This window comes from Myotis nattereri, assembly GCF_964212035.1.
Source record: "Myotis nattereri genome assembly, chromosome: 5".
In the NCBI taxonomy this organism is placed as follows: Eukaryota; Metazoa; Chordata; class Mammalia; order Chiroptera; family Vespertilionidae; genus Myotis; species Myotis nattereri.
The window spans coordinates 51,046,388-51,073,331 of NC_138080.1; the positions used below are offsets into that span (position 1 = coordinate 51,046,388).

The 26,944-nt window shown below is 41.6% G+C and overlaps 1 protein-coding gene across 1 annotated transcript in view; it reads left to right on the forward strand.

Moving 5' to 3' along the window:
- Positions 1-26,480, forward strand: part of CPE (carboxypeptidase E) — a 97,649-nt gene extending 71,169 nt beyond the window's left edge. The window contains exons 3-10 of the mRNA XM_081091520.1: positions 693-889; positions 3,027-3,194; positions 9,166-9,283; positions 10,911-11,093; positions 16,032-16,171; positions 20,654-20,753; positions 24,791-24,909; positions 25,668-26,480. Coding sequence (XP_080947646.1) covers positions 693-889; positions 3,027-3,194; positions 9,166-9,283; positions 10,911-11,093; positions 16,032-16,171; positions 20,654-20,753; positions 24,791-24,909; positions 25,668-25,766 — 1,124 coding nt within the window. The 3' untranslated portion in view covers positions 25,767-26,480. The remainder of the gene's footprint in view (positions 1-692; positions 890-3,026; positions 3,195-9,165; positions 9,284-10,910; positions 11,094-16,031; positions 16,172-20,653; positions 20,754-24,790; positions 24,910-25,667) is intronic.
- Positions 26,481-26,944: the final 464 nt, after the last annotated feature.

Below are 26,944 nucleotides of genomic sequence, written 5' to 3' on the forward strand. Positions count from 1 at the left end.
AGAAAACATGCAAGTTCATTGTAACCAATAGGAGGCACACAGCGTATTATCATTATTAGTTAGTGGGGAAGCAGTGGTGTATTTGTCTGCTCCATCTGCCATAAAAATATACCACAGACTGGGTGGCTTAAACAACAGAAATTTATTTTCTCACAGTTCTGGAAGCTAAAAGTCTAGGATCAAGGTGCCAGCAGGGTTGGTTTCTGATGAGACCTCTCCTCCTGGCTCGCGGGCATCTGCCTTCTCCCTGTGTCCTCACAGGGCCTTTTCTCCGTGCAGCTGGGAGAGATGAGAGGGATCTATGGTGTCTCCTCCTCCTCTTATAAGTACACCAGTCCTGTTGGATTAGGGCCCCACCCCTATGACCTAATTTAACCTTAACGATCCTCCTTAAAGGTTTTATGTGCAAATACAGTCACATTGGAAGTTAGGGCTTCAACACATGAATTTGGAAGATACAATTAAGTTCATAAGAAGTGGGTGACTAGTGAGAGAGAAATAGAAGAACAGAAGGGGAGTTTGGAGTATTTTGATATTTAAGGTTGATTTCTTCGGCATCAGTTCTGGAGGGAAATGAAGTTGTCAGCTTTGTGTAATAAACTAGTAGATGTTTAATGTTTTTTGCACTGTATGTCATTTGCCTTCTAATGGGTGCTATAGAAAACATCTCTTTTATCTCTTTTATCTTGTAGGGGAGCCTGAATTTAAATACATTGGGAACATGCATGGTAATGAGGCTGTTGGGCGGGAACTGCTCATTTTCCTGGCCCAGTACCTGTGCAATGAATACCAAAAAGGGAACGAGACCATCGTCAAGCTGATCCATAACACTCGGATTCACATCATGCCTTCGCTGAACCCTGATGGCTTTGAGAAGGCAGCATCTCAGGTGAGTGCGAGCCAGCTCAGAGCAGGCACGCTGTCCTCACTTTGTACATTTGTACACATGGGCTTATCTACAGGTCATGCACTCACATAAAGCTTACACACCGTGCAGTAGGAGGGTGCAAGTCATATGTTGTACTGGTAAGGAAAATATTCAGAAGGTCAGAGATGATGGGTTAAGAGTTTCTTCAGCAGAGATTGCGAATGAGAAATCAGTATTTAATCAATGTTTTGTTTGTGTTGTTAAAGAAATCATATCCACTCATCCATGTTTGTGACTAGGTCAGTTTCCTTCTAAACCTCTACAAGTAAAAAACATAAGTAAAAAAAAACACAACTCTACAAGCATGAAAATACCTACTGCTCTGTATTGGAGAATGATACCATCGCTGTATCTCAATGATTTTCAATCCTTTTTTATCTCATGGCACACATAATCACTCAAATTCTGCTGCACACCAGAAAATATATTTTTTGTTGATCTGACAAAAAAATAGGTATAATTTTGATTCATTCACACCAGAGGACAATTGTTATGTTGGCTGTTGTAATTTTTTAAATTTGACAATCTAAGCCTTGGAAAAGAGGTTAGTGCACACGATTAGTCAGGTATTGCATGTTTTAAAAATTCTTACAACACATCTGTTGCTGTGTCTGAATAAATTGATATCATTGCGCCCTCTACTGAAAACAAAGAAGAAATACTTTTTTGGCCAGAGAAATGGTTCACTGATGTTTAATCAGTGTCTATCTATGATGAGTAAAACAAAACAAAACAAACCCCTCCTACCTCTAAAACCCTTCCTACCTTTAAAATTAATTAAAATTTTTTTAACTGTTTGAGGAACTGGAAAGTAATGGTGTTTTAAGAGAAGATACATGGTAAGTGTTCTCTTTTCGTTTGGACAGGGACATTATATTTGCTGTTTTCTACACTTTGAGATAATTCTCATATATGAGAACATATTAAAATATATATTTGCTATGTTGAGCTAAAGTTAAGAAGTCAATTTGTAGCTTAAAAAGAAAAGATCCAGTGACCTGACATAAGAAACCCAGACAGTGAATTTCTGTAAATAAGTATAACAATATATATGATTTCTAAAGTTATAAGAGAATTCTAGTAACATAGAGAATTAAATCATCTAATATTTTAAGGTGATATTCAGAACTGTGAGACAGAATGGACTAAATATGATCAAGTTATTTTCTATCTTATATATTTTTATTTCTCATAGTCTAAGGCAGTGGTTGGCAAACTGCAGCTCGCGAGCCACATGCTGCTCTTTGGCCCCTTGAGTGTGGCTCTTCCACAAAATACCACGTGCGGGCGCGCACGTACAGTGCGATTGAAACTTCATGGCCCATGCGTAGAAGTCGGTATTTTGTGGAAGAGCCACACTCACGGCGCCAAAGAGCCTCATGTGGCTCGCGAGCTGCAGTTTGCCAACCACTGGTCTAAGGTATCTGAGCTTACATGACCTCAGGAATATGGAAATTATCTATAGCAGAGATTTGATAAAATTTAATAGTAAAAAAATCTACATTATGGAATAGAACTGAATATCTTAGAAATTCATTAAATTTCCAGGTTATACCATTAGTGAAATGGCCTTAAAGTTGAACAGAAATTTCTCCAACTAATAGTCTTCTTTTCACGAAGACTATAAGAGGGAAGCATATTATTAATATATAAATAATTAATGTTAAACTCATTTTAAGTTCTCATCTTATTTAGTAATTTATTCTTTTGAATATTTAAAAATAAGTTGCTCTTATTTACAGAGGCAATAAATATTTTATTTAAACCTTACTATAGAGCACTATGATTTGAAACTCATGTCATCTATTACCAGCTAATATATGTTGACTTTTTTGCAATTTGACGATAAATACCTTTTAAATGCTATTATTATTGTTAATGTTTAAAATATTTATTGAAAATATTTTCAAAATAGCCATAACAATTATTTTAAACCTGATTCCTTCATGTTTATATTAGTAAAATAGTGAAAATGCCATTATGGGGGGGATATTGTTGAAATAAATAATTAATCTCAATAAATCATTAATGGAGACCTTAAATACATAGCACCAATAATAGTAAATAACTGATGATTTTTCTCTCTGATTTTTTTTAGCCTGGTGAACTCAAGGACTGGTTTGTGGGTCGAAGCAATGCCCAGGGAATAGATCTGAACAGGAACTTTCCCGACCTGGATAGGATAGTTTACATTAATGAGAAGGAAGGTGGTCCCAATAATCATCTGTTGAAAAATCTGAAGAAAATTGTGGATCAAAACGCAAAGGTAGAGAACATGTATAGTTTTCTTGGGTTCTGTTGTCCAGCCTAACGAAACAGGTTCAGATATCCTCATCATAATGAAGGACGGTGGCGTAACGTCAGACCTTCTATGGGGTGGGTAACTGTGCTGCCAGAGTCAAGGCTGCAAAGACTGGAGTCTTGGTACCAGGTTTGCCCTTAGAATCTGGCAGGGTAGCTGGGGGTGGGGAGTGAGGCGTGGGGATAGGAGAGTGGAACCCGGTAGTGAGTGTGTTAGAAAGTCGTCATGGCCCTTTCAGAGGTGCTTATCAGAACATCTGATTGGCTCCTCCTGCAGCTTTTTATTCACACTGTTGATCTTTCTTCTTTTCCAGAATTTTATTCTCTTTTGCTTTGCACAACTCCAGTTTCTCCTACCTTTTCTACTGCCTTTCAGTTCACTATTGGGTTTCTTTCTCTGCTTCTTCTACCTTGGCTTAGATGCTGGCTGTCAGGGTCCCATCTACACCCATATATCTTTCCCTGGTTTCTGTGCCTTCGGTGTCCCCCAGATCCATGTGTGTAACTCCAACTCACATGAGCTCTGTTTCTCAATTTTACTTGCTGTGGAGTGTTTTTGTCTGGTGGCACCCAGAGCCTCATGCTCAGCCTGACCCGAACCAAATATTTTCCCTAAGAAAACACTATTCCCTCATTTAACCATCATAATCAAAGACTCCTTTTTTTTTTTTTAATGGTCATCAGCACTCACCAGCTATTAGTTACCAAATTTCAGTAATTTAGCCTCCCTAACACCTGTCCAGTCTTCCTCTCTGCAAATTCTCTCCGCTGCCCTGGTCAGACCCCCATCATTTGCTCTGATGATATAGTAGCCACGCATTCTTGCTTTGGGTTCAGCCTCTCCCTCCTCCACTCAGTTTTCTTGGAATCTTCCAGAATGATGGTCTTCACACACAGATTGTTGCTCGATGTCTTAAAAAACCTTGCCAGCTCTCCACTGCCCAGAGATAAAGTAAAAGCTCAAAACAGCAGAACTGTGTGATGGTTTAGCATGGAGACTCTGCAGGCAGCCACCTTGGTTCAGTCCTGGCTCCATACTTGCTGTGTGGGTTTGGGAGTTATTTAAAAACTATGTGCTTCCACTTCTTCATCTGAAATATGGAGATGTTAATAGTATCTACTTCATAGGGTGGTTATAAAGATTGAGCGAGTTACTACATATACAACATTTGAGGCTGGGACCTAGACTATTACCATTTTGCCATAATTTCTCAGCGCTCCCTGATACATAGCTCAGGCTTAGCTGGACACATTGACATCCACTAAACATTTGGGGCTTCTACAAACCAAATTGTTTGAACATTGTTTTCAGTTACTTGGGCGAGAGGGAGAGCCATCTTGCAGGAAAGGCGAGAGGTGCTGTTGGCAGCTCTCAGTTCCCCTCCCATTATTCCAGTCAGTTTGACGCTGGCTTAGCAACTGCTCCAGTACCTTTCCTAAGTGAGAACTGGGCAAGTACAGTTTCCCCATTTTCTCATCGTTCCAGGGCCGTTGGGGTTTCCTCGGCCTCTGACAGCTGCCGGCAGATGCACTCGTTAATCTGGCTCTGATATACCATATACTTCAGTCCACCAACTCCTTTTTGCTCCCTAAGCATACGCTTTTCTAATACTTTTATGTCTTTGCACTAGAGGCCCAGTGCATGAATTCGTGCACTGTGGTGTCCCTCAGCCTGGCCTGCGCCCTCTCGCAATCTAGGACCCCTCGGGAGATGTCGGAGGCTGAGGGACCCCATGCACTGGGCCTCTAGTATGCATATAAGATCTTTGGTTAATCTCTTCTGGCCTCCCCCTCCCCCCTTCCTCTGAGATTCATCAGTCTGTTCCATGTTTCCATGCCTTGTGTTTAGCATTTGCCCTCTGGTGGTCAGTGTGCATCATAGATACCAGTCAAATGGTTGCTTAGGTTTTTATATATAGAGATATGTTCCGGTGGTCTAGAATGCTCTTCTTTTGCTCCCATGTCACTTTCTTTGGGAAGCCTGCCTCTGCTATTCCTGACAGATCCTGTTAAGCCTCCCTTTACGTTCTTTGTGTACACATGCTTCTGGTATGGTGCTAATGTTACAGACAGCTTCATTATGTATGTTATGTTATAATTTTTTGTTTATATAGTTGTTTTCCCGTTTGATTCTAGATTCTGATGCTTGGATTGCAGGAATTAGGATTCATTTTTGAGTCTGACACAGGGTAGGCTGAGGGCCTGTAAGGAACGAATGCAATCCAACCTGGCAAGCAAATCACAGCATCTGAAATGTGTGGCTGCTGAAAACCCACAGCTGGAGTTCCAGACAAGCCTTCATGTGTGGGTGGGACACTGGGTGGAGGACCCAGAGAGAGGCAGTTCCAGATTGTTGGTCTGAAATTCCTGAAACTCCTGCTGTGTTTAGGATTTATTCCAGAAGCCTGGGCTGAGCTTACAGGTCAGGAGACTGGGAATCGGGCTGCCATCGGCTGAGGATTCTGGCAGCACCTGCTACATTCTGAGCGACTGAAACATTCCTGCTTCTGAGTCACAGATACATTTGCAGTTTCTCAGCCCCCGAACCATGTTGTGGGGGGAGGGGGGGAGAAGGAGGAGCTGGAAAGGCAGAGGGCTGGGTGCAGCTGGGGTAACCAGAGGTGAAAAGAGGGCATGCCTGTGTGATGAGCTATGAGGCTAAGACAGAAATGAAACGCGTCGTGGAAGCCCGGTGCTGGTATCTGCCCAGACTCTCTGCATGGCTTGCATTAACCTGCAGGCGCTGTCTTTGTTAAATCTGAGAAATGAGAAGACTAATTCCTGTCACTTACCATAGAAGAATCATGACATAAACTCATGTTGACAGGACATTTGTGTAAGTGCTGTTATTATTCAGCCAGCACTGCCTCCCTCTTCTCCATCCAAATCTATGTCAGACTTACACAGTCTCTACATTAGGTGTTTTTTCTTTTTTTTTCATATTTCTAGCTGAAGCAATACTTATTTAAAAGATGCATGTTCATGGTGCTTTTAAAATATTAAAGGTTTTATATTGAAAATCTCAATGCCAGTACTTGGTAAGGGTAAATTAAAGAGAAATATAAAAATTAAGTTTAGCCTCTTGTCTAGAAGCATGATTTATTTACATTACATGGACTCTTCAGACGATATTGCTTCATCTGCTTTTTCCATCTTTGTTACTAAGACTGAGATAGCGGTTAGACCAGGGGTGGGCAAACTTTTTGACTCGAGGGCCACGATGGGTTCTTAAACTGGACCGGAGGGCGGGAACAAAAGCATGGATGGAGTGTTTGTGTGAACTAATATAAATTCAAAGTAAACATCATTACATAAAAGGGTACGGTCTTTTTTTTTTTTTTTTAGTTTTATTCATTTCAAACGGGCCGAATCCGGCCCACGGGCCGTAGCTTGCCCACGGCTGGGTTAGACCCAGCCTGGTACTAGGCATGGTAAACAGCTCATTAATGTTATCATACATCTTCCCTTCCCGCTTCCCTCATTAGGGGAAGTGATTACTGTGGTTTTTAAATGTCAAGGTTTATTTACGTTTGGGGTGCTAGGAATCAGGGGTCAAAAATGCAGGTTCCTGTGGAGTCCCACTGAGGAGGACTGGGGTGTGGATGCTGCAGGGGTGGGTGATGGAAAGGAACCTATGTTTTCCCCAGGTTGTGCAGATGCTCTCCTGGCCCTCCTGACCTCTGAATAAAGGCTCTCTCTTGTTCTCCTGGAGTTCTTCCCACTAAGTCATTTCTCATCTGCTCTTGGGCCCTTCAGCCAGGTCACCTCCCCTGCCATCTGGGCTCCCTCAGTACATGAGCTGGGCCTGAATTACTTAAAACAAAGTGGCTTAAAGTAAATAAAATAGTTTTATTCAATTTATACTTGTCTTTAATGGCTAAAGTTGTGGAGGAAACAGAATAAATATGGCTTTGATATTTTTTAAGAGCCAGTGCCGTCTAATTGTAGAGCATAACATTTGAGCTATATTTACAGTCTTTAAATGGAAGCCTTAAAAATAGGTCCCAGTTGGTCCTAGGTTGTATTAAGGGCTCGATCATGGGCAGCACCAGAAGCTTCTCTATGGATCACTTATATGCATAATTACAGCTCCTGGGGGGGTCTCAGCACTCAGCCTGAAAGACTCTATTAATATTCAAAGAGAAACATAGTTTAATTTGTCAAATCGTGGAATTCACTTGCTAGTTTTGAGCATACCGATAACGTGTGTATTAGCAGCAATCTTTAATAATAAAAGCGTAATATGCTAATTAGACCAGATGTCCTTCCAGATGACCTTCAGGATGAACCCGCTGCAGGGGGAGGGGGGCTGTGGGGGGCGAGGCAGAGGCAGCAGAGGCCCTGGCAGCTGCAGCGGGCAGCGGCTGAGGCAGAGGTGGCTGCCGCAGTAGTGGGGGCCGAGCCCCTTGCACACATTTTGTGCACTGAGCCTCTAGTGTACATATACGAACTAACAATAGGCCAAACCTAATAGCCACACATGACTTTGTGTATTCAGGATTTGTCTCAAAACACAGTTTCTTTAAAGTGATTTTTTATATAAAATTAATATTTTATTATAAACAAAAAGCTAAAGCAAATATAAACAAGGAGAAAAATAACCTCTTAGTCTTAAATGATCACCATTTACCTTTGGGTATGTATCCTTTAAGATTATTTTTAATGCATGTATCATCCTAAAAATATATATATATAGAAATATGCCAGTAAAGCTTTGATTTTATTATTTTTTAAATCAAAGAAGTACTTTGGAATTTGAGAGTCTTCCTAGGTGCTGTTAAAAACGCATCACATAAAAATATCAAGCTTTTGGCTCCAGATTAATTCTTTGATAAAAATTTCTTTCCCCCTTTGTCTTGTTTCCAAGATATGAAAGATTGTGCATCATTGAAAAGACAGCATGAAGTCCTAAAACGTTTGCCTTTGTTTTAAAATTTAAGAGGGTCATTTCAAAGTAAACTGATATTTTACAGTGAGCTCTAAAAGAGACCCAGCCTAATATTTTTTATATGTTTAAAGTAATTGAAGAGGATTAGAACAATAGTAAGCAAAACTAGGAAATAAAATCTACCATTTTCAGGAGTTGAACCACCATAGAGAAAGAACTCTGTTCTGTGGTTTTAAAACACAAAATTCAACCGAGTAAATTTGAAGATCTAATTGGCGTTATTATTAAGCAGGACATGAATCAGGCAGCATCCCATGTAGCCAGTGGAAGGGTGCCCAAGGGGTTGTACAAAATGGAAGGTTTTTAATGGGAAGAAGAGTGGGGCATGGGAGCTGTTAACAAAAGAAAAAAAATGGTCTAGATTACTTTTGGGGCAAAGGGAACAGCAAGGGTTTTTATCATGCAAATTGCTGCTGCTTCTTTCTTCGCATACTGGAGAGGGCCCCCGTGCAAATAACCTTTCCGGTGCTTGGCCAGAAAATTCCAGACTGGTTGGTTGATTAAGACTATATTTCTGGGAGAGGCTGAAGTAGCAATAGGTGAGGTATTAAGCCTAGGTTTGGTATCATAGGCTTTAAATGATGCCGCATTGGGCCTGTGGTTTTCTCTTTAACAGGGTTCAACTATTTTCTCTTTGTCTTTCCTTAGCTATTATTAACACTGAAACATCAAATGGACAGATTCCAAAATTTATAAGTGACCTGCATGCTTGTTTTCAAAGAGAAAAAAGCTGGCAGCCCACAAAAGTAGAACTTGTGAGGAAATTGCAACACTACTAAAATATTTTTTTGTTGTAAAAAAGTTCGAGAAAAATAGAGATGGGGATGCTGTTCATACAAGAACTTTTTTTCTTTTCTATGAAAACAACCACGAAGTGGTTGACCAGCTTTTGGGCATTTCTTAAAACCTTTCCTATATCTTTTCTGTCAAGTGATCTCACCAGTGATTACCAATTTATAACCCTTTTAATCTCTGACCTTTAATACAGCTTGCTCCTGAGACCAAGGCTGTCATCCACTGGATTATGGATATTCCTTTTGTGCTCTCTGCCAATCTCCACGGAGGAGACCTTGTGGCCAATTACCCCTATGATGAGACTCGGAGTGGTAGGTGTTCTTTCCGCTTCTCTGCTTGGTTTAAGGTTTACAATTACTTTGCAAGGCTTTGAAAGATGGCTTTTATAAGATTCTTGTAAGGAGCTGGCCATTAAGTGGTTTTGCCTGTAGAGATACCTATGTTTACCAGGAACATCCCTTAACTATTTTACGTGGCATTGACCATACACACTGAGTGGCCAGATTATTATGACCACCCCATCAGTACTTTATTGACACTTCCCAAAATACTGAATATTGAAAACTTCCTAAGCAAATACTCTCAAGGTTTTATTATTATTATTATTATTATTATTATTATTTGCATAAGTAATTCACTTCATTGTACTGATGGGGTGGTCATAATAATCTGGCCACTCAGTATATGTTTGTCAGAAAAGGATGTAACTTTAAAAAGAAGTGTAGGTGAAGAGAGATGTAATCTTGACAGCACACTCAGATGAGAGAAGGAGGAAAACAGGAGTCATGAACTTGGGTCACTCTGGGACAGTGGTACCTGGAGAAGTTTTGGGTGTTATATAGCTCTGTGGGCACGATGGCTCACCAATGGAGGCAGGCTTTAGGTGCTTGACCACGGGGAACTCCACGTGTCTCATCGACCTCTCACGCTTTTGCATTTGGAACTGTTTGTGGTTTTGTCAGGGAGGGAAAGTGGTGCTTTCATTTCTCTCTGACATGTTTTTGTTAAGTTTCAGGCACAGCAAGCTTTAGCCAGATAGATATTTTCACCTTAATTTTTGTTGCTCTGGGAAATTTCCTGCTTTGGGTCGATTCTTAGGGCCCTTTGAAGAGTTAGCTCTCTGTGAACACAGGATGATCATTTTAGAGGTTGGAAACTGAGTTTTGAAGAAAGTCTTTGGTACAACATCGTTAAACTTTAGAGATTTTTGTATTATGTCATTAGCTAGGAAATGTCAAAGCCTGGCATATTTTATGATACATGGATCACAATACAGTGTATTATTAAAAATACGATTTTTATGATACACATGGGAGACTTTTTTTAAAACTCTAAACTCAGATACTGAAAAGTATGAGGGTGGTTTATAGTGGCTATGAGGTTAGTACAAGTACATTAAAAAAAAACATTTTCCATTACAGTTGATATGTAATATTAGTTTCAGGTATACAAGCCATTGATGAGACATTATGTAACTTACAAAGTCACCACCCTGATAAGTCTGGTACCCACCTGACACCATGCATAGCTATTACAATACTGTCGACTGTGTTCCCTATGCTGTACTTTACATGCCGGTGACTGTTTTATAACTGCCAACTTAACAAGTACATTTTTTAAATTAAAAATTTTAACAATAGAAATCTCCTTGACTGTTCGGCCAGGTCCAGTTTACTGTAAGCTTACCACCTTTTCTTGTGAAGTTTTGAATTCATACCCAGAAGGGACAGTCCATCAGATTTTTTACTGTGTGGTATTAGCAGTGGAAGTTATATAACCTAAAAGCTAGGTGTCATTGCTGACACTTAAGCCTTCATTTCTTTCCCATAGTGTTGTGGCTAAAAAAATACAAGAGGTCAATACTGACTCACACTTTGGAAAACATGCAGTGCTCTTGGTCTGTGTCCATGTCTTTAATCTTGTGCATTTATTTTCTAGGGAGCGCTCATGAGTATAGTTCTTGCCCAGATGATGCCATTTTCCAAAGCTTGGCGAGGGCATACTCCTCTTTTAACCCGTCCATGTCGGACCCCAATCGGCCACCATGTCGCAAGAACGATGATGACAGCAGCTTTGTAGATGGAACGACCAATGGTGCGGCTTGGTACAGCGTACCCGGCGGTGAGTGTCCATCTCCCTCTTTGCTTATGTGCTAGTGGCTTATGTATAATTCCCGTTTGGATTTAGAGAATCTCCAATCCTTCTCAGTCACTAAGAAGTAGATTGAATCTATAATTCACACATTAAAATTAGTTTTCTTCATCAATAATTGCTATGTATAGTTTTGTTTTTAAAATCAATATGCTAATTGAAGAGATATGGAGAATGAACTGATGATGTCCATTGGGAAAATATAAATTGAATATTGTTAATTACCCTACTTTTGAAATTCTGAGTTTAAGGAATAAGACAGCATCCTGACTATGTGGTAGTCATGCTTTGACTATAGGCAAATGTATATTTTAGAGGGCAGGCTTTGACCTTTGGTATATGTTGGTCCACACACTTTCTTTAAATTTTATTTTAGTGGTGGGATAATGGAGACTACTTGATGTGGGGTATTCATTGTATATTCACTACTGTTATAACCACTATTGGATCAGGAAGCTCTTTACCTTTTATGTGGTCTGAAAAGGGGAAAAGCCCACATACAGCATCGTTACGGGAGGGCCCATCTTCTAGAAAACCAATGAGCTCTTGGGGCTCCCTTTGCCCTAACATGGACTTTGCAGAGATCTCATTTTTCTGGCTCCTCAGCCCAATCACAGTTGTGTAATACTTGCCTCTACCAATGATGAGTGAAATGTGAAGACACTGATATGTTTTGTTTTTTCTCTTTGCCTAAGAACAATATTCTATAGCCCGCTAAGATAATTAATTAGCATAGTAGCAGCACTACCTAATTAAAGGATTTTGTTTTGCTTCTTTTATTGAATTGTGCCCTGAGAAAAATATCCTTCCTGATTTTTTTCTCTCTGATATATGTTTACCCTGTTGTAATTAATATTTTGCACCAAGTCAGATCACATTTAGCACATTTCCCCCCATATGGCTTGGGAAATAAGGTCTATGTCAGATTTTAGGATTTCGACTATGTCAAATACATCCAATGGGAAGTAATTTTATATTTTGGTTTTTATAAAAACTTTAGTAATTCCTTTGGAATGACCTTTTTAGACAAATAGTGCATTGTCTACAAAATGCCAAGTAATCTAGATCGGTAAAGTAACAATCCAATATAATAAAAGCCCAGTGACCCAACGGTGGAATGACCAGGATAACTGTTCCACCAGTCACTATGACGCAGGCGCACTGACCACCAGGGGGCAGATGCTTAACACAGGAGCTGCCCCCTGGTGGTCAGTGCGCTACCACAGTGGGAGCGCTGCTTGGCTGACCGGATGAGTGGCCACTCCTGCTGTGAACCCCGAGCCAATGGGCAGGAACTCTCGGCTGCGATTGTTGCCTCCTTGCCCCAGGCTCCTCCTCCTCGCTCCAGGCTCCTCCTCCTCACTCCCTACTGCCTCCTCTGGATGCCTGCAGGCCATGCAGCACTGCCCCAGGCTCGCAGAGCTGGCCTGGAGGCTGGCAGATGTGTTTGTGGCCGCTGCGGGACTGAGGCCTACTCTGCCACCTCTCAGTGCTCTTGTCCCTGGGCCTGGCCCCGACTGGGTCCACAGGAGAGGCGAGTGCTCTGGCTCCACGGAAGATGCCAGTCCGGGGAGCAGCCACTCAGAGGGCGGTCCACAGCTGCTTGGCTGACTGGGATGAGCAGCGCTCCCACAGTGGGCTGATCCCTGCAGGCCACGCCCCCCACCAGTGCACGAATCCCGTGCACCGTGCCTCTAGTAATAGTAATAATAAGAATTAGAATAAAAGTCAATGATTATGTCCCACAATAATCAAAGAGTCAAAGAAAGATGTGACTTTCTTTAGCAATCTATGCAGTGAATAAAATCAGTGTCTCAGAAGCAAAACCTGAGACAGGGATTCGGATACTCATAATTTGTTGACAGGCTGCTTTTTAGGAAAAGCCCTGTGGAAATGAGGGAAGCAGGGTAAGGAAGGAGATAGAGCTGAACAAGGATGTGGTCTCAGGTACAGTGTCACCTTGGCCTGAGCCGTTGGGAGGAAGGCCTCAAGCATAGGTCACAGGCAGGTATCCTGCCTCAAAGCCAGGGGACCTGCATTTGGTGGCTCCGTATCTGTGAGTCATTGATTATGCAATTTTTTTTCTTAATGTAGATACTTATCAAAATAAACTTCTCTCTTAGGACTGACTGTTTTGCTTTATCCCGTAACTTTTGGTATGTTGTGTTTCTATTTTCATTTTGAAACGCGGATCTTAAACTGGAACGCGTGGTTTTTCCTCTGGGCAGGATGCAAAGGTGATTTCCTGGGTCCTTGTCCGGGTGGATTCTAAGAATGAAGCCACGGCCAAAGGTGGTATAGGAAAAGGTGGAAATTGATTGAGAAGCAAGCACAGACTCCCACATGGGGAGGGAAAGGGAGACCCCCCCACCCCAAGTCCCTCTTTCTTAAGGTTTATAATGGCTGCAGTTCTTTGTTTCTTGGTATCCCCTTTGATTGATCACTATAGCAGCTGCAGAGCTCAAACCCCACGCGGGATTCACCTCTTTTTCTCCCTTTCGTCTTCCTACTCCCTGTGGCCTTCTTTATTCTGTGAATTGGTGGCTTCCTCTCCCTTATTCTGTAAATGTATACCTTTTGGAAGTTCCCTTCTTCTGTGAATGTATACCGTTCGGCAGCTCCAGGCTTTGCAGCCCTGTGGTTCTCCCCTATGGACCCCCTAATTCCTAAAACTCCCTAAACCTTCCTTTTTTTACCCCCCCAAAACTCCTTTCAATTTGTTCAAGATATTTGGTTTTTCTTTTTCTTTTTTTTTTTTTAATATATTTTATTGATTTTTTACAGAGAGGAAGGGAGAGAGATAGAGAGTTAGAAACATCGATGGGAGAGAAACATCGATCAGCTGCCTCCTGCTCATCTCCTACTGGGGATGTGCCTGCAACCCAGGTACATGCCCTCGACCGGAATCGAACCTGGGACCTTTCAGTCCGCAGGCCGACGCTCTATCCACTGAGCCAAACCGGTTTCGGCTGGTTTTTCTTTTGATTTCCTCTTTGACCCATTGGTGGTTTAGGAGTATGTTTACTTTTCTACGTATTTGTTAATTTTCCAGTTTTCCTCCTGTCATGATTTCTAATTTCATACCATTGTGTCCATAAAAGATATTTGCTATGATTTCAGTCTCCTTAGTTTGCTAGGACTTGTTTTGTGACTCATCATATGATCTGTTCTGGAGACTGTTCCATGCGTGTTTGAGAAGAATGTGTATTCTGCCACCTGCTGTTGGATCTGTATGTATGTTCTGTATGTAATCTGTTAGGTTCCTGTGATCTCAAGTATAGTTGGAAGCCAGTGTTTTCTTATTGATTTTCTGTCTGGGTGATCTATCTATCTATCATCTTTCCATTGTTGAAAGTGGAGTATTACTAGTTAAAAAAAAGAGAGAGAGGCATCAAAATTATACCTAAACTACTGAACACCATCATTCAGAACAGCTTGAAATCTAGTTGAATGGGAAACCTACAACTAAGGATTTAAAGAAGCCACAGGCCCTGGTGCATTAGCTCATTTGGTTAGGGAGTCGGTCCAATACACCAAGGTTCTAGGTTTTGTCCCTGGTCAGGGCACATAGAAGAATCAACCAGTGAGTGCATAAATAAGTGGAACAACAAATAGATCTCTCTTTCTATTAAATCAGTTTTTTTTAAAAAAAAAGCCACATTGAGACTGGCAGGAGGAACAGAGACATAGAATGGGGCTGATCCTTCACCCATGTGTGGCGGGTAAAAATCGGAAGGGATATCTCAGCTGCGGAGGTCCCCCCTGAGGAGCGAGGGGTCCCAGCCCCACACCAGGCCTCCTGGCCCAGAGTTCCAGAGCCAGGAGGAGAAGTCCTTATAACTTCTGGCTGTGAAAACCGGTGGGGATTGTGGCTGAGTAGGAAGAGGGCTGCTGGAGTCCCAGGCATTCCTCTTAAAGGGCCTGCACATGGACTTAGTGGGACTCCCTCTCTCTGAGCTCCAGCGCTGGTGCAGCAGTTTGAAAGGAGCCAGGGACATATGGGAGGAACTTCATTGTCTGGCATCAGGGCAAGAGCTGGGGTGGAGGCAGCTTTCTGCCAGATGGAAGTGCTGGCCGAGGCCGTTCTTCCTTTTCTGAGGCCCCTGCCCCCATTTGGCCACTCGATGCCTTTGACTGGAGAATTCAATCTATTTACCTTTAAGGGAAGTATTTACAGGTAAGGACTTACCTATGCCACCTTATTGCAGCTATAGGTATTTTTAATATTTTTGTCCTTTAACCTTTAAACTAGAGTTAAGTGATTAACACACTGCCAGTTACAGTATTAGCGTATTCTGAATACTCACCTCTACCGGTGTGTGGTGTGGTGTTGAATGTTTTTATGTGACTCTGGCACTGAGCTGTGCCACCTTGCAGAAGGGGTGATGCAGGGAAGGCGACACTGTTCCTTTGACCTTCTTCAGTGCGTCCACTCTTGGATTTTATGTTTGCTCCAGTGGCATGCTGGAACCTTTTCAGTGACTCTTGGACTTCCATATGGGCACTCTATTCATGGGTGATGGTCAAAATTGGTGTTCTTGGGGGAGGGAAGGCCGCAGAAAACTCCTATTTTGCCATTTTGACGATGTCACTCCCCTGTGGTCTTCTTTGACGCCCACTCCAGCAATATGGAACGTGGCTGCTGCTTGAGCTCCTTACAGCAGCAAGGCGTTAAGCTAAACGATTCCTTAAGAAGCCGAGAGAGTGTGTGCTTCCAAGGTGGTCACAATTTCCCAAGTATGTTGTTCTGGCCTTTATGGTCGGTGATTTTCCTTGTGGTTCCCCAAAGGCTCCCCAAAAGGTGCTGCTTGGTGTAGCTTTTACTTGGCTCTCAATTCAACAGAGCAGCCTGTGTAGAGTTTCAGTCACCACCTGCGTATTGAGACTTTCCATTTGGTGTTTTGGCAGGAATGCAAGACTTCAATTACCTGAGCAGCAACTGCTTCGAGATCACCATGGAGCTTAGCTGTGAAAAGTTTCCACCTGAGGAGACTTTGAAGACCTACTGGGAGGATAACAAAAACTCCCTTATTAGCTACCTTGAGCAGGTAAACACAGTCTCCAGTGTAAAATGGAAAATGTAAGAGCCTTTAGACCTGGTGTACAATTGTCTCCTAAGAGGAGCCTACTCTAGGGGAATCCTTCCAACCAGAATGACATTTGGAAAACATCTCAGTAGTGGTTCAAATAGGCTTTCATTTGTTATGGGGTTTGTGGTTCATGAATGTTCACTGAGAATCGATTAAACTAGAGGGTTGTGGAGAAGTGAGGTAAAGCCATGTTTTCATTGATACTGCTCTAAGCAAGGGCAATCCTAGGCCCACCCTCCACCCTGATCACCTTTGGCCTGTCAGGCAGGACCAAGACGAGAATGAGGTAAGTGAGGCATGTAGGACTTAATCTGTGCTTTCCACTTAGGTATCAAAGAATGCCTCCTTAACACAATGCTTTTCATTTCTTTTACATATTTTTTTCAACAAAACTTTATTGAGCTATTTCTTTACCCTTGGCTTCCTATAAGGCAGTGGGGCTAGTGACTACCCTGAAGAAGGCTTCTATTAATGAGGTTCAGAAACATGATTACCTAATTACAAGCAAGGGTGATAAATGCAAAAATAAAGGTGAGATGCAAAGAACAATGGCAATATAGAGAAAGGTCCCTAACTCAGTCCTGGGGCACAGAAAAGGCTTCTCGGAACGAGACTGTAAGATTTACTATAGTTGATGCCAGTATGATTATTACTTTGCTGCTTAAATCCTTTCTTAGTCCTTGAGAAAAATGCAGTATAACACAAAATAAAACACAAATATGTGCCATTAGGAAAGAGGAAAAATTTTGTCATATTTATTGTTGCAGGTGGGCATGCATCAATTCATCTAAAAGCTCTATCAATTTATATAGGAACAATCTGGAAAGAAGAGGGACCAGGAGTGCAGTCCTGTTGTATGCCACTTGGAATGAGAATTTGACCTGTCCACAGATTCACGTGATCAGTGGCATCAGTGTTAGGGTGCGAGCTGTGTGGAAGCAGTAGGAGTGGCATTTACAATGATCTCATAGAACACTCCAGTTAGAACACTCCAGTTAGGGACTCAGAGTCTGGTGAACGATCAGTGAAGACTGCCAGAAATTTTGTATTGAAATAGTTTTCTTGACAATGAAACAACATGGTGGTGATTAATAATTTGAACACCTGGGCCTAAAATCTAAGTGTGAACTAGTTTACAACTCCTGAAAAATAGGTGATTAGGAGATCTAATTCCATAATTGGTTGAGAGGAAATTTCTTGCGGAGTTTTAAAGGGATGTTTGCAGGAACTGGACTTGTACGGTTAATTAGGGTAGAGTAAGCATGTCAAACCCGTGGCCACATGCCTCGTTTAAGGCATGCGGCCTGCCAGCCGTGAGTTTGACATGCTTGTGGTAGATAGTTTGCTAACAACTCACTAGCTTTGGAACAGTTTAGTTCTCAAAATTCCCAAAGAATTTCTAATGGGCGGGTGCTTCAGAATCATCTAGGTTCTTGTTAAAAATGAATTTCCTGTCCCACCACCAAACCATACTCCCTGCAGGGCAGGACACACTCCCCCCCCCCCCCCCCAAATTTCCATTTCAACAAGCTCTGTTGCATTTAAGTACACAAGGGTTTAATGACTACTGATGCCAACAGTCCCAGCAACTATGGGGAATGTTTTTTTTTTTAGTTTTGTTTTCAGCCTTGGTTGACTGAAATGTCCTGGTATCTGAGGAGAGTGCATTATAGAAGGAACAAGTGTACTAAATAGCTTCTGCAGTCATGAGGACAGTGTTCCCGTCTGTGACTTCTAATGCAGAAGCCATGAAGTGACAGGGTTTTCCCGTTGGCATTCATGTGGGGTTGTGACAGTCCCTAGCACTGTCATTGAGATTTAATTACTACATTGAATTTTTTTTTAATTTATTTTTATTGATTTCAGAGAGGAAGGGAGAGGGAGAGATAGAAACATCAATGATGAGGGAGACCTACAGTGAATTTTTTTTAAACAGCAAAGTTATGCCTCACAATTGGCATATAGAGACATTTACTTATTTATTTGTTAAACTGCATACTGTAATATGTCTTGTGTTGAAGAAGCTGAAAAAAGTCAAGTCACAATTATTAACTGCATATATTTGGGCCTAATCCAGGTGAATTATATGTTTTAGAAGTGATTGACTTACCTTCCAATGATGAAATTTAAGCTTTCATTTCTCTAAGGTTTATAATACTGATATCAGGATTACAGTGCCTCAAGATGCATAAATTCATCGCCACATTTTTTCGGGTCCCCAGTGACTCTTTCACCATGGGAATGTCACTCAGAAACCAACTTTTCATGTTTCCAATGACTAAATTCCAACCTGTTCATTTTGGTTGGCTGATTCATAGCTCAGTGTTGGGAAAAAAATCATCAATTCACTAGATACTAAAAGTGTGTTGTTGTTGTTGTTTTAATGGATTTACTCTCGCCTGGCTGGTGTGGCTCAGTGGTTGAGCGTCAACCTATGAACCAGGAGGTCATGGTTCGATTCCTGGTCTGGGCACATGCCCAGGTTGTGGGTTTGATCCCCGGTGGGGGGCATTTAGGAGGCAGCCAATCAATGATTCTTTCTCATCATTGATGTTTCCCTCTCTCTTCCTCTATGAAATCAATAAAAAAAATAAAATTAAAGAAAAATAATTATAAAAAATGTATTTATTCTCTTATCACTATAGTGGTTGCCAATAAAATTAGTATTTATTATTACCAACAACATGTATAACTTTTTACCATTTCTAAATTTCCTTTAGAGAAAAGAATTACATGTTGCTTTTGTAGAATTTCAGAGTTTGTATTTTATTTGTTTATTTTGAGATCATAGTAAGAATATTTCTATTTGTGAAACCAGTACATATACCAAAATGTAAACTTTCAATTTCAACACATTTTTAATTATTACATATAATAATTGTATAAACTTCATTTTAACGGAATGCACTTTTCTTCTATAGAAAGGGGGTTCCTATGATCTATTGCTTCCTAACAAATCACCCCCCGAGGTTGTGGCTTGGAACAGTAACAGTCATTTTATTATCACTCAGGGTTTTTGAGGAGCCAGGAATGAGTTGTATGTCTGGGCAGTTCTGACTCGGGTCTCTCATGTGGGTGGAGTCAGGTGGTGCCTGGAGGTGGGGTGGTGGGGATGCTGAAGCAGCCAGGGCTTCCTGCACATCTCTTCATCTTCATGTCAACCCGGCCTCTCCACGTGGTCTCCCTTCTTAGGACTTAATCTGGGCTTCCCCACACCGTGGTGACTCCAGAGGTGTTTTGTTTTTTTAATAGAACGTGCAAAACATTTGCTGATAACCAGCGTCAGCTCTTCCATAAAACATTGTACCACTGACAGATTTATTCTCTGTTCATAAAGGGACACATGAGGCTTATTCTACTTTCTGTAAGGAAATATTCACATGTCATCAGTAGCGAAAGGAAAATCATTTTCTGGGGCCAGATTGAGAAGTAGCCTGAGCATTTGGGAGGTCGGGACATAGGTTTGTTAAGTAATGAAACTGAACTAACATTTGATGTTCCAGAAGCAGTGCTTTCTCAAAAACCTGAAGTGATTGTCACTTCCAACACATAATTAGTTGAATTATCATTTAAAAATAAAGAAAAAAACTGTTTTTGTAGTTTGCATTGCAATAGCCAGCTGATGACTGCAAATTAATTCCAGGGCGTTATTCTCTATACAGTTCTTCCGTTTTATTTCTAAGCCCAATTTTCAGCTATGAAGTTCATTGATCTTTCATGCCACTTACTTTCAATCAAAAACAATACTGTTAATGGGTTTGATGCCGGAGTGGTCGCAGTATATATCATTTTATCTAGAATGATGAAATATTCATGTTGTAATAGTCTTGTTAACTGATAGTGACCATATAAGATAATCATAGGTAACTACATTTAAAACAGAGAGCAAGTAATGGAATCTGCTGAGACCAGAACTATTTTAAAGATACCGTTTTGTTGTTTTTTTGTTTTGGTGGTTCAGAAGGTACTGCAAAATCTTTCCTTGACTCAGAACAAGTTGTCAGTTTTGGAGGGATTACTTCTCATTTGCCCACCTGAGAAAAAGCAGATTAAAGAGTGCACAAAAATGCCGTAACCGGTTTGGCTCAGTGGATGGAGCGTCGGCCTGTGGACTGAAGGGTCCCGGGTTCGATCCTGGTCAAGGGCATGTGCCTAGGTTGTGGGCACATCCCCAGTGGGGGGTGTGCAGGAGGCAGCTGATCGATGTTTCTCTCTCATCGATGTTTCTGGCTCTCTATCCCTCTCCCTTCCTCTCTGTAAAAAATCAATAAAATATATATATATATTTTTTAAAAAAAGAGTGCACAAAACATTCAGTGGCCTTTTGAGCATGTTTTGGGGACCTACAGTATTTTGTTAGAAAATAAGGAGATGCTTGATATGAGATGGACTTTAGGTAATTTCTAATGTGAATTTTCTGGGTGTTCTTGACTTTCACAGGTACACCGAGGAGTTAAAGGGTTCGTTCGAGACCTTCAGGGTAAACCAATTGCCAATGCAACCATCTCAGTGGAAGGAATAGACCACGATGTTACATCCGGTGGGTGTTCTCTGCCATGATCTGAGGCTCTCGTATTTTATTTTATTTTTTTTTATTGCTTACAGTATTACAAAGGGTATTACATATGTGTCCCTTCCCCCCCCCCCCCCCCCCCGCCCTTGACAATCCCCTGGCCTCCCCTATCCCCCAATGTCTTATGTCCACTGGTTATGCTTATATGCATGCATACAAGTCCTTTGGTGGATCTCTTACCCCTCTCCCTCCTGCCCCCCACCCCTCCCCGGCCTTCCTGCTGCAGTTTGACAATCTGTTTGAGGCAGCTCTGCCTCTGTATCTATTATTGTTCAAAAGTTTATAATGGTCTCTATTATCCATGAATGAGTGAGATCATGTGGTATTTTTCCTTTATTGACTGGCTTATTTCACTTAGCATAATGCTCTCAGTTCCATCCATGACGTTGCAAATGGTAAGAGTTCCTTCTTTTTATAGCAGCATAGTATTCCATCGTGTAGATGTACCACAGTTTTCTAATCCATTCATCTACTGATGGGCACTTAGGCTGTTTCCAGATCTTAGCTATGGTGAATTGTGCTGCTATGAACATAGGGGTGCATATAGCCTTTCTTATTGGTGTTTCTGGTTTCTTGGGATGTATTTCTAGAAGTGGGATCACAGGGTCAAATGGGAGTTCCATTTTTAGTTTTTTGAGGAAACTCCATACTGTCTTCCATAGTGGCTGCACCAGTCCGCATTCCCACCAGCAGTGCACAAGTGTTCCTTTTTCTCCACATCCTCTCCAGCACTTGTCGTTTGTTGATTTGTTGATGATAGCCAGTCTGACAGGTGTGAGATGGTACCTCATTGTTGTTTTGATTTGCATCTCTCGGATGATTAGTGACTTTGGAGGCTCTCGTATTATATACAGGAGCCCAATTACTTACCATAGTTATAATTCTTATGCTGCTCTAATCAAAATAATTAAATGCTTCATATCTCTTTACCTTCTCTCTCTCTCAGCTTTAATCTAGTTAAATTTCCTTCAGGGAGCAACTCAGGCAGTTACCCAGGCTGGCTGCTACGTTTAAAAATTGGGGTGCAGCAGATGGCGCTCTTTCCTCAGGTATCTCACTGCAGAGCTGCAAGGTGGTGCCATCCACTGGAGAGTCCGTTGTTCCTGAGGCAAAGGAAAATGAACCCGCTAGCGTTAAAATACCAGTGCCTTTTTTTTATTTCTCTTAGGAAGAGGTGCTGGCCTGGCTAGGTAGCTCAGCTGGTTGGCGAACCATCCTGATAGACCAAGGTTGCAGGTTCAGTCCCTGGTCAGGTCACATACAAGAATCAATCAATGAATGCATAAATAAGTGGCACAACAAATCAACGTTTCTCTCTCTTTCTCCCTTCCTATATGTAGATGTCCCAAAAATGTATATACACTTTAACAGCTGATAGCTCAAGTTTGAAAATGAAATGTATTTCAACAAACACTGCCTTATAATTATTCAAAGTGTGTGTATATACTTTTTTGGACAATATGTACCTATATATCTATATATCTGTATATCTATCTATCTATCTATCTATCTATCTATCTACCTACCTACCTATATACCTATATATCTATCTATATACCTATATACCTATATATCTATATATCTATATACCTATAGACCTATATATCTATATACCTCTATATCTATATATTCTATATATGGTGTTAATGACTTGTTCATTGAGGAGGGAATGAAAAGAGTAGGAGAAAGATAACTGCCAGTATATTGTGCATCCAGGATTTCTCATACGTTTCTTCATTAAATCCATATAGTAAATCAGGACCCATTCATTGTTAAACAGGTTGTTATAGAATTGAAGTCGATGTTAGTTGTTTTGAGGTTTAAACCATATTTCAATTTTCCCAGTTTGGACAAAATGATATATTTTCCTGGCAAACTTACTTATTCCTGTTAATGACATTTATCCACTCATTTTAGTTTAACTGTCATATGATGGGATCTTTTCAACAACCAAATTAATATCTTTTAGCTATAAACTCTACATATTTCTAGGCCTTATAATTAATTTTTAACTTATTTCCCAAACCACTTTATAGCATTACCTCTTTCTTAACATCCACATTTATAACTTATATTTTAAATCCTCCTTTGTTCTCTAAAACTTCATTTATTAATTTATTCAATAATCCATCAATGCACTAAGTGCCAGCACCCCTTTCCAAGCTTATACCAGAATCTGCACTAAGATACTGGCCCCGTGGCCCTCAGGAGGTCGGCTGTTGAAGACGGCACCCAGGCATCGATCCCTTCTGGCCACAGAAAACCTCTCCTATCTGTTAACCCTGGTGTGCCACACAGACCTTAGTTTCTCTGCATTCTGTGATGTGGAAGTTTTAGTAAAATCTAACTTAGGGAATAAACACAGGCAGAAAGGAATAAAAATGGAGGCTGGGTTTTGGGACACCCCAGCTATTCGAGGGCAGGGCGATGAGGAGGAGCCAGCAATGAAGTCCAGGGTAGAGAGACGTCTGGGTGCGCCGTCCTGGAGCCTGGGAGTGTTTCAGGAAAGAAGGAGGGTTGAAAAGTGTCCAGCAGGTGAGCCTTGTGAAGGAGCCTGAGTGGAAGGTCTTGACGAAATCCGTTTCCATGGGGTGGTGGCAGCCTGCTCCGGGAGGCCCAAGAAAGGGTAAGAGGAGAGAGCTTAGAGCAGCGGTTCTCAACCTGTGGGTCGCGACCCCTTTGGTGGTCGAACGACCTTTTCACAGGGGTCGCCTAAGACCATCCTGCATATCAGATATTTACATGACGATTCATAACAGTAGCAACATTACAGTTATGAAGTAGCAACGAAAATAATTTTATGGTTGGGTCACAATATGAGGGCCAGAAGGTTGAGAACCACTGGCTTAGAGAGTACTGACCAGTCTTCTCAGGAACTTTGCTATAAAGCAAAGGAGATAAAAGGGTGCTGGCTGAAAGGAGATGTGGAGTCTAGAGGTAGGTGGGAAGGGATGGTGACGGGGCCTTGTTTTTTTGCCGATTGTTTTATTTTCACAGTGAGGTAGGAGGTAAAGCGTGGACTGAGAGTGCTGATGAGGCTGTCTGAGCGGTGTTAGGAGACAGGAGGCTGTGTGAATTGTTCCAGGGACCTTGCTACTCAAGGTGTGGCCCCCACCGGCAGCTGGATCAGCGTCTCCCAGGAGCTGGTTAGAAATGCAGGATCTGAGGCCTCCCCACAGAGCAAGTGAATTAGAATTTGCATCTGGACAAGTCCCCCAGGGATCTGCACTGACCTAGTGTGCAAGGTTGGCGTTTATGGATCAGAGACAGATCAGCATGGGCACGTGCCTTCTCCAGCTCCTTGCACCCCACAGGGCAGGTGTAGAGGGGAGGGTGGGAGTTATCCAGGCTTGGCAGTTTGCCAGGTGTGTTTCGCCACGCGGGAAAAGCAATGACTTGAAGGCCTGTGTGTGAGAGTGATTCTAGTGGTGGGCCGTGGAGGCTAGTCCAGGTCAGGAGGGAACTCTGGGTACATTGGGGAGGGGGGGGGGGTGGACATGTAACTCAGTTTAAGAAATCTCTGAAGAACTTGCTGAAAATACAGTCCCTAGAAGGCAATCCAACCAACAGACTCGATTTAGAAATTGAAATGTCTACCAAGTGCCTCAGGGATTCTGGTGAGACTGTCTTTGGGCCACACCTTGGGAAACACTGATCTAGACTCTCTGACCATTAGGTCCTCTCCCAGAGATGCGTGGCAAGAATAGGAAAAATGCTCTGACCGCTTGGGGGCTGTGTATGTCTTTTTAATCTGTGTTAGTCCTGATGTGATTATGGAGAGTCATTATCTTAGGAGATTTATCAGACCATTTAACACTCATATCTGTAAAACTGATATGGGAACTGATGCCCTCTAGCAGTTAATGTGAATCGAATTCCATTAATAACTGCTTTAGAAATGGGAACAAAAGGAGTTGAACTGAGGTACACTGGGTATTCCTTCGCGGGTATTACTGTGCATGTCACGTATGTGCCTTGGGATTTGACGTTTCGTTCCCTTACAGCAAAGGATGGCGATTACTGGAGGCTGCTTGTACCTGGAAACTATAAACTCACAGCCTCAGCTCCAGGCTATCTGGCGATAACAAAGAAAGTGGCGGTTCCTTACAGTCCTGCTGTTGGAGTAAGTCATCGCATTAACAGTTGAGATTGATTAAGCACTTGTGTGTGTGCCAGGCATAGTTACGTGGCTTTTACTCAATCTTCACGATAACGGTCACCGTTGTCCCAGGGACGGTCTCACTCAGCCTGGCCCCTGCCTCGGCCATGGCTCAGGCTGAGGAGAGGGAGGGCATGACATACCCTTCCCTTGCTCTGTGTCTCTCGATTCTCCATGGACTTGACGAGGACGCCTTGTTCCCAAGGAGAGTTGAGTTCCTGGGCCATTGGCCTCCATGGTGGTTTGGGGATGAGTGAGCAGCTTCGAGATTCTGGAAAGCAGGGCCTTGTGGTTGGGGATGCCGGGACACTGAGCTGCATAGCAGGAGAAAATTCAAGGTTGACAGGAGAAGCGCACCGAATAGTCAAAGGCAGAAAATTAATTATAAACGACATCTTTTTCCCGGCTTTACTAAAGTCCTTACTAAAGACTGCCTTGACATAATCTGCCTTTAAATGTCCTGCTTTTAAATAATCCTACAAAGCTGTTAGCTCAAAACACAGTTCAAACGTAATGGTTTTGCATTCTCTCTCCCTCTACCCCCCCCCCCCCCCAAGTACCTTTTATTATGAGAGATTTTTAGGGTATACTTTAATTCAAGTGACTAAATTGAGCTTATCCTAAAAGCTCTGAGATTACTCTTTTTTTTTTTTAAATTCATTTCAGCTTTTAAAAATACATATGCACTTTGATAACAATATATTCCTGATTTTCTTTTTTAGGTTGATTTTGAACTGGAGTCATTTTCTGAAAGGAAAGAGGAGGAAAAGGAAGAATTGATGGAATGGTGGAAAATGATGTCAGAAACTTTAAATTTCTAAAAAGGGTCTAACTAGCTGCTTTTGTTCTGTAAATGTAGTCTGATGTAACGTGGCCATTTTCTTTTAGAGTTTGTGCAGTTAGTTTTTAACGTTGACTTATTTTCAACCATTTAAATATTAATAGACATTACTTAAAATAAATAATTAAACTCTTAGAGGTAAAAATACAATAACTTGCTCTCTTTCTTCTTATATAACGTTCATTTTCCTACGCATATTATACAAGGGATTGTAGAAAAGATTGAAGTGATCTGGCCGTCTTAGACTTAACTGCAATATTCCATGGGTTATTTACAGTGCAGGACTTTCTGAGTTATTCTAGCTTTTAAAAATTAATGAATGCCTTTTAATATAATTGGTGACAATGTCACATAATGAATGCCATTGAAAAGGTCAATAGCTACGGCTTGGAGTTGTGGACACTATATTGAAAGACCTAAATAGTTCATTATAAATTGTCATTTGTCTCTTGTGCTGACTAGCTATATACGTAAGCATGATCTTGTTAATGCATTTTTTGATGGGAAGAAAATGTAAGTGGTTAGCAAGAGGTTTTCTGAAAAGAATGGAAATTGATGTCTTGCTTGTACATACAGGGGCTATACTGCTGTACGCTACTGCCTGTTAACATTCCTTTGAAGTTTAGGTTCTCTCGTGGTTGTAGATTGACCCAGAATTGCATTAGAAATGAATAAAGGTTAAAAAACACCACCACCCCATGGTCTGTATTTGAGTGCTCTTGTGATTTTGGTCTAGAGTTGTGGTCTCATGATAAAAAGGTATTCCCTTGGTAGTGGCCTCTCATTTGTGCATCCTCTGCATTTTCAAATTTATTCACTGACGGCTGTCTGCTGAGCGTAGTGCAAGCTCCCTGTCTATTATTGCAAGGGACTCATGGTTCTGATTCCTTGGATTTTATGGTTCAACTGTGGCCACAGATTTTAAATGTACATACAAATGAATATGTAATTATGCATTGGTAATGAGTAAAATGACAGGAAAGAATAGTGTGTAGAGAGAGAGAATGTCAGAGCAACTTAAATAGACTGGATGGGGTGACTCAGGGATGGCTTCTGATGCATCTAGGCCCAGACCTAAAATATGAGTAGGTGTGAGCAATGCAGAGTGACTGAGTGTAGGGCAGCGGTTCTCAACCTGTGGGTCGCGACCCCTTTGGG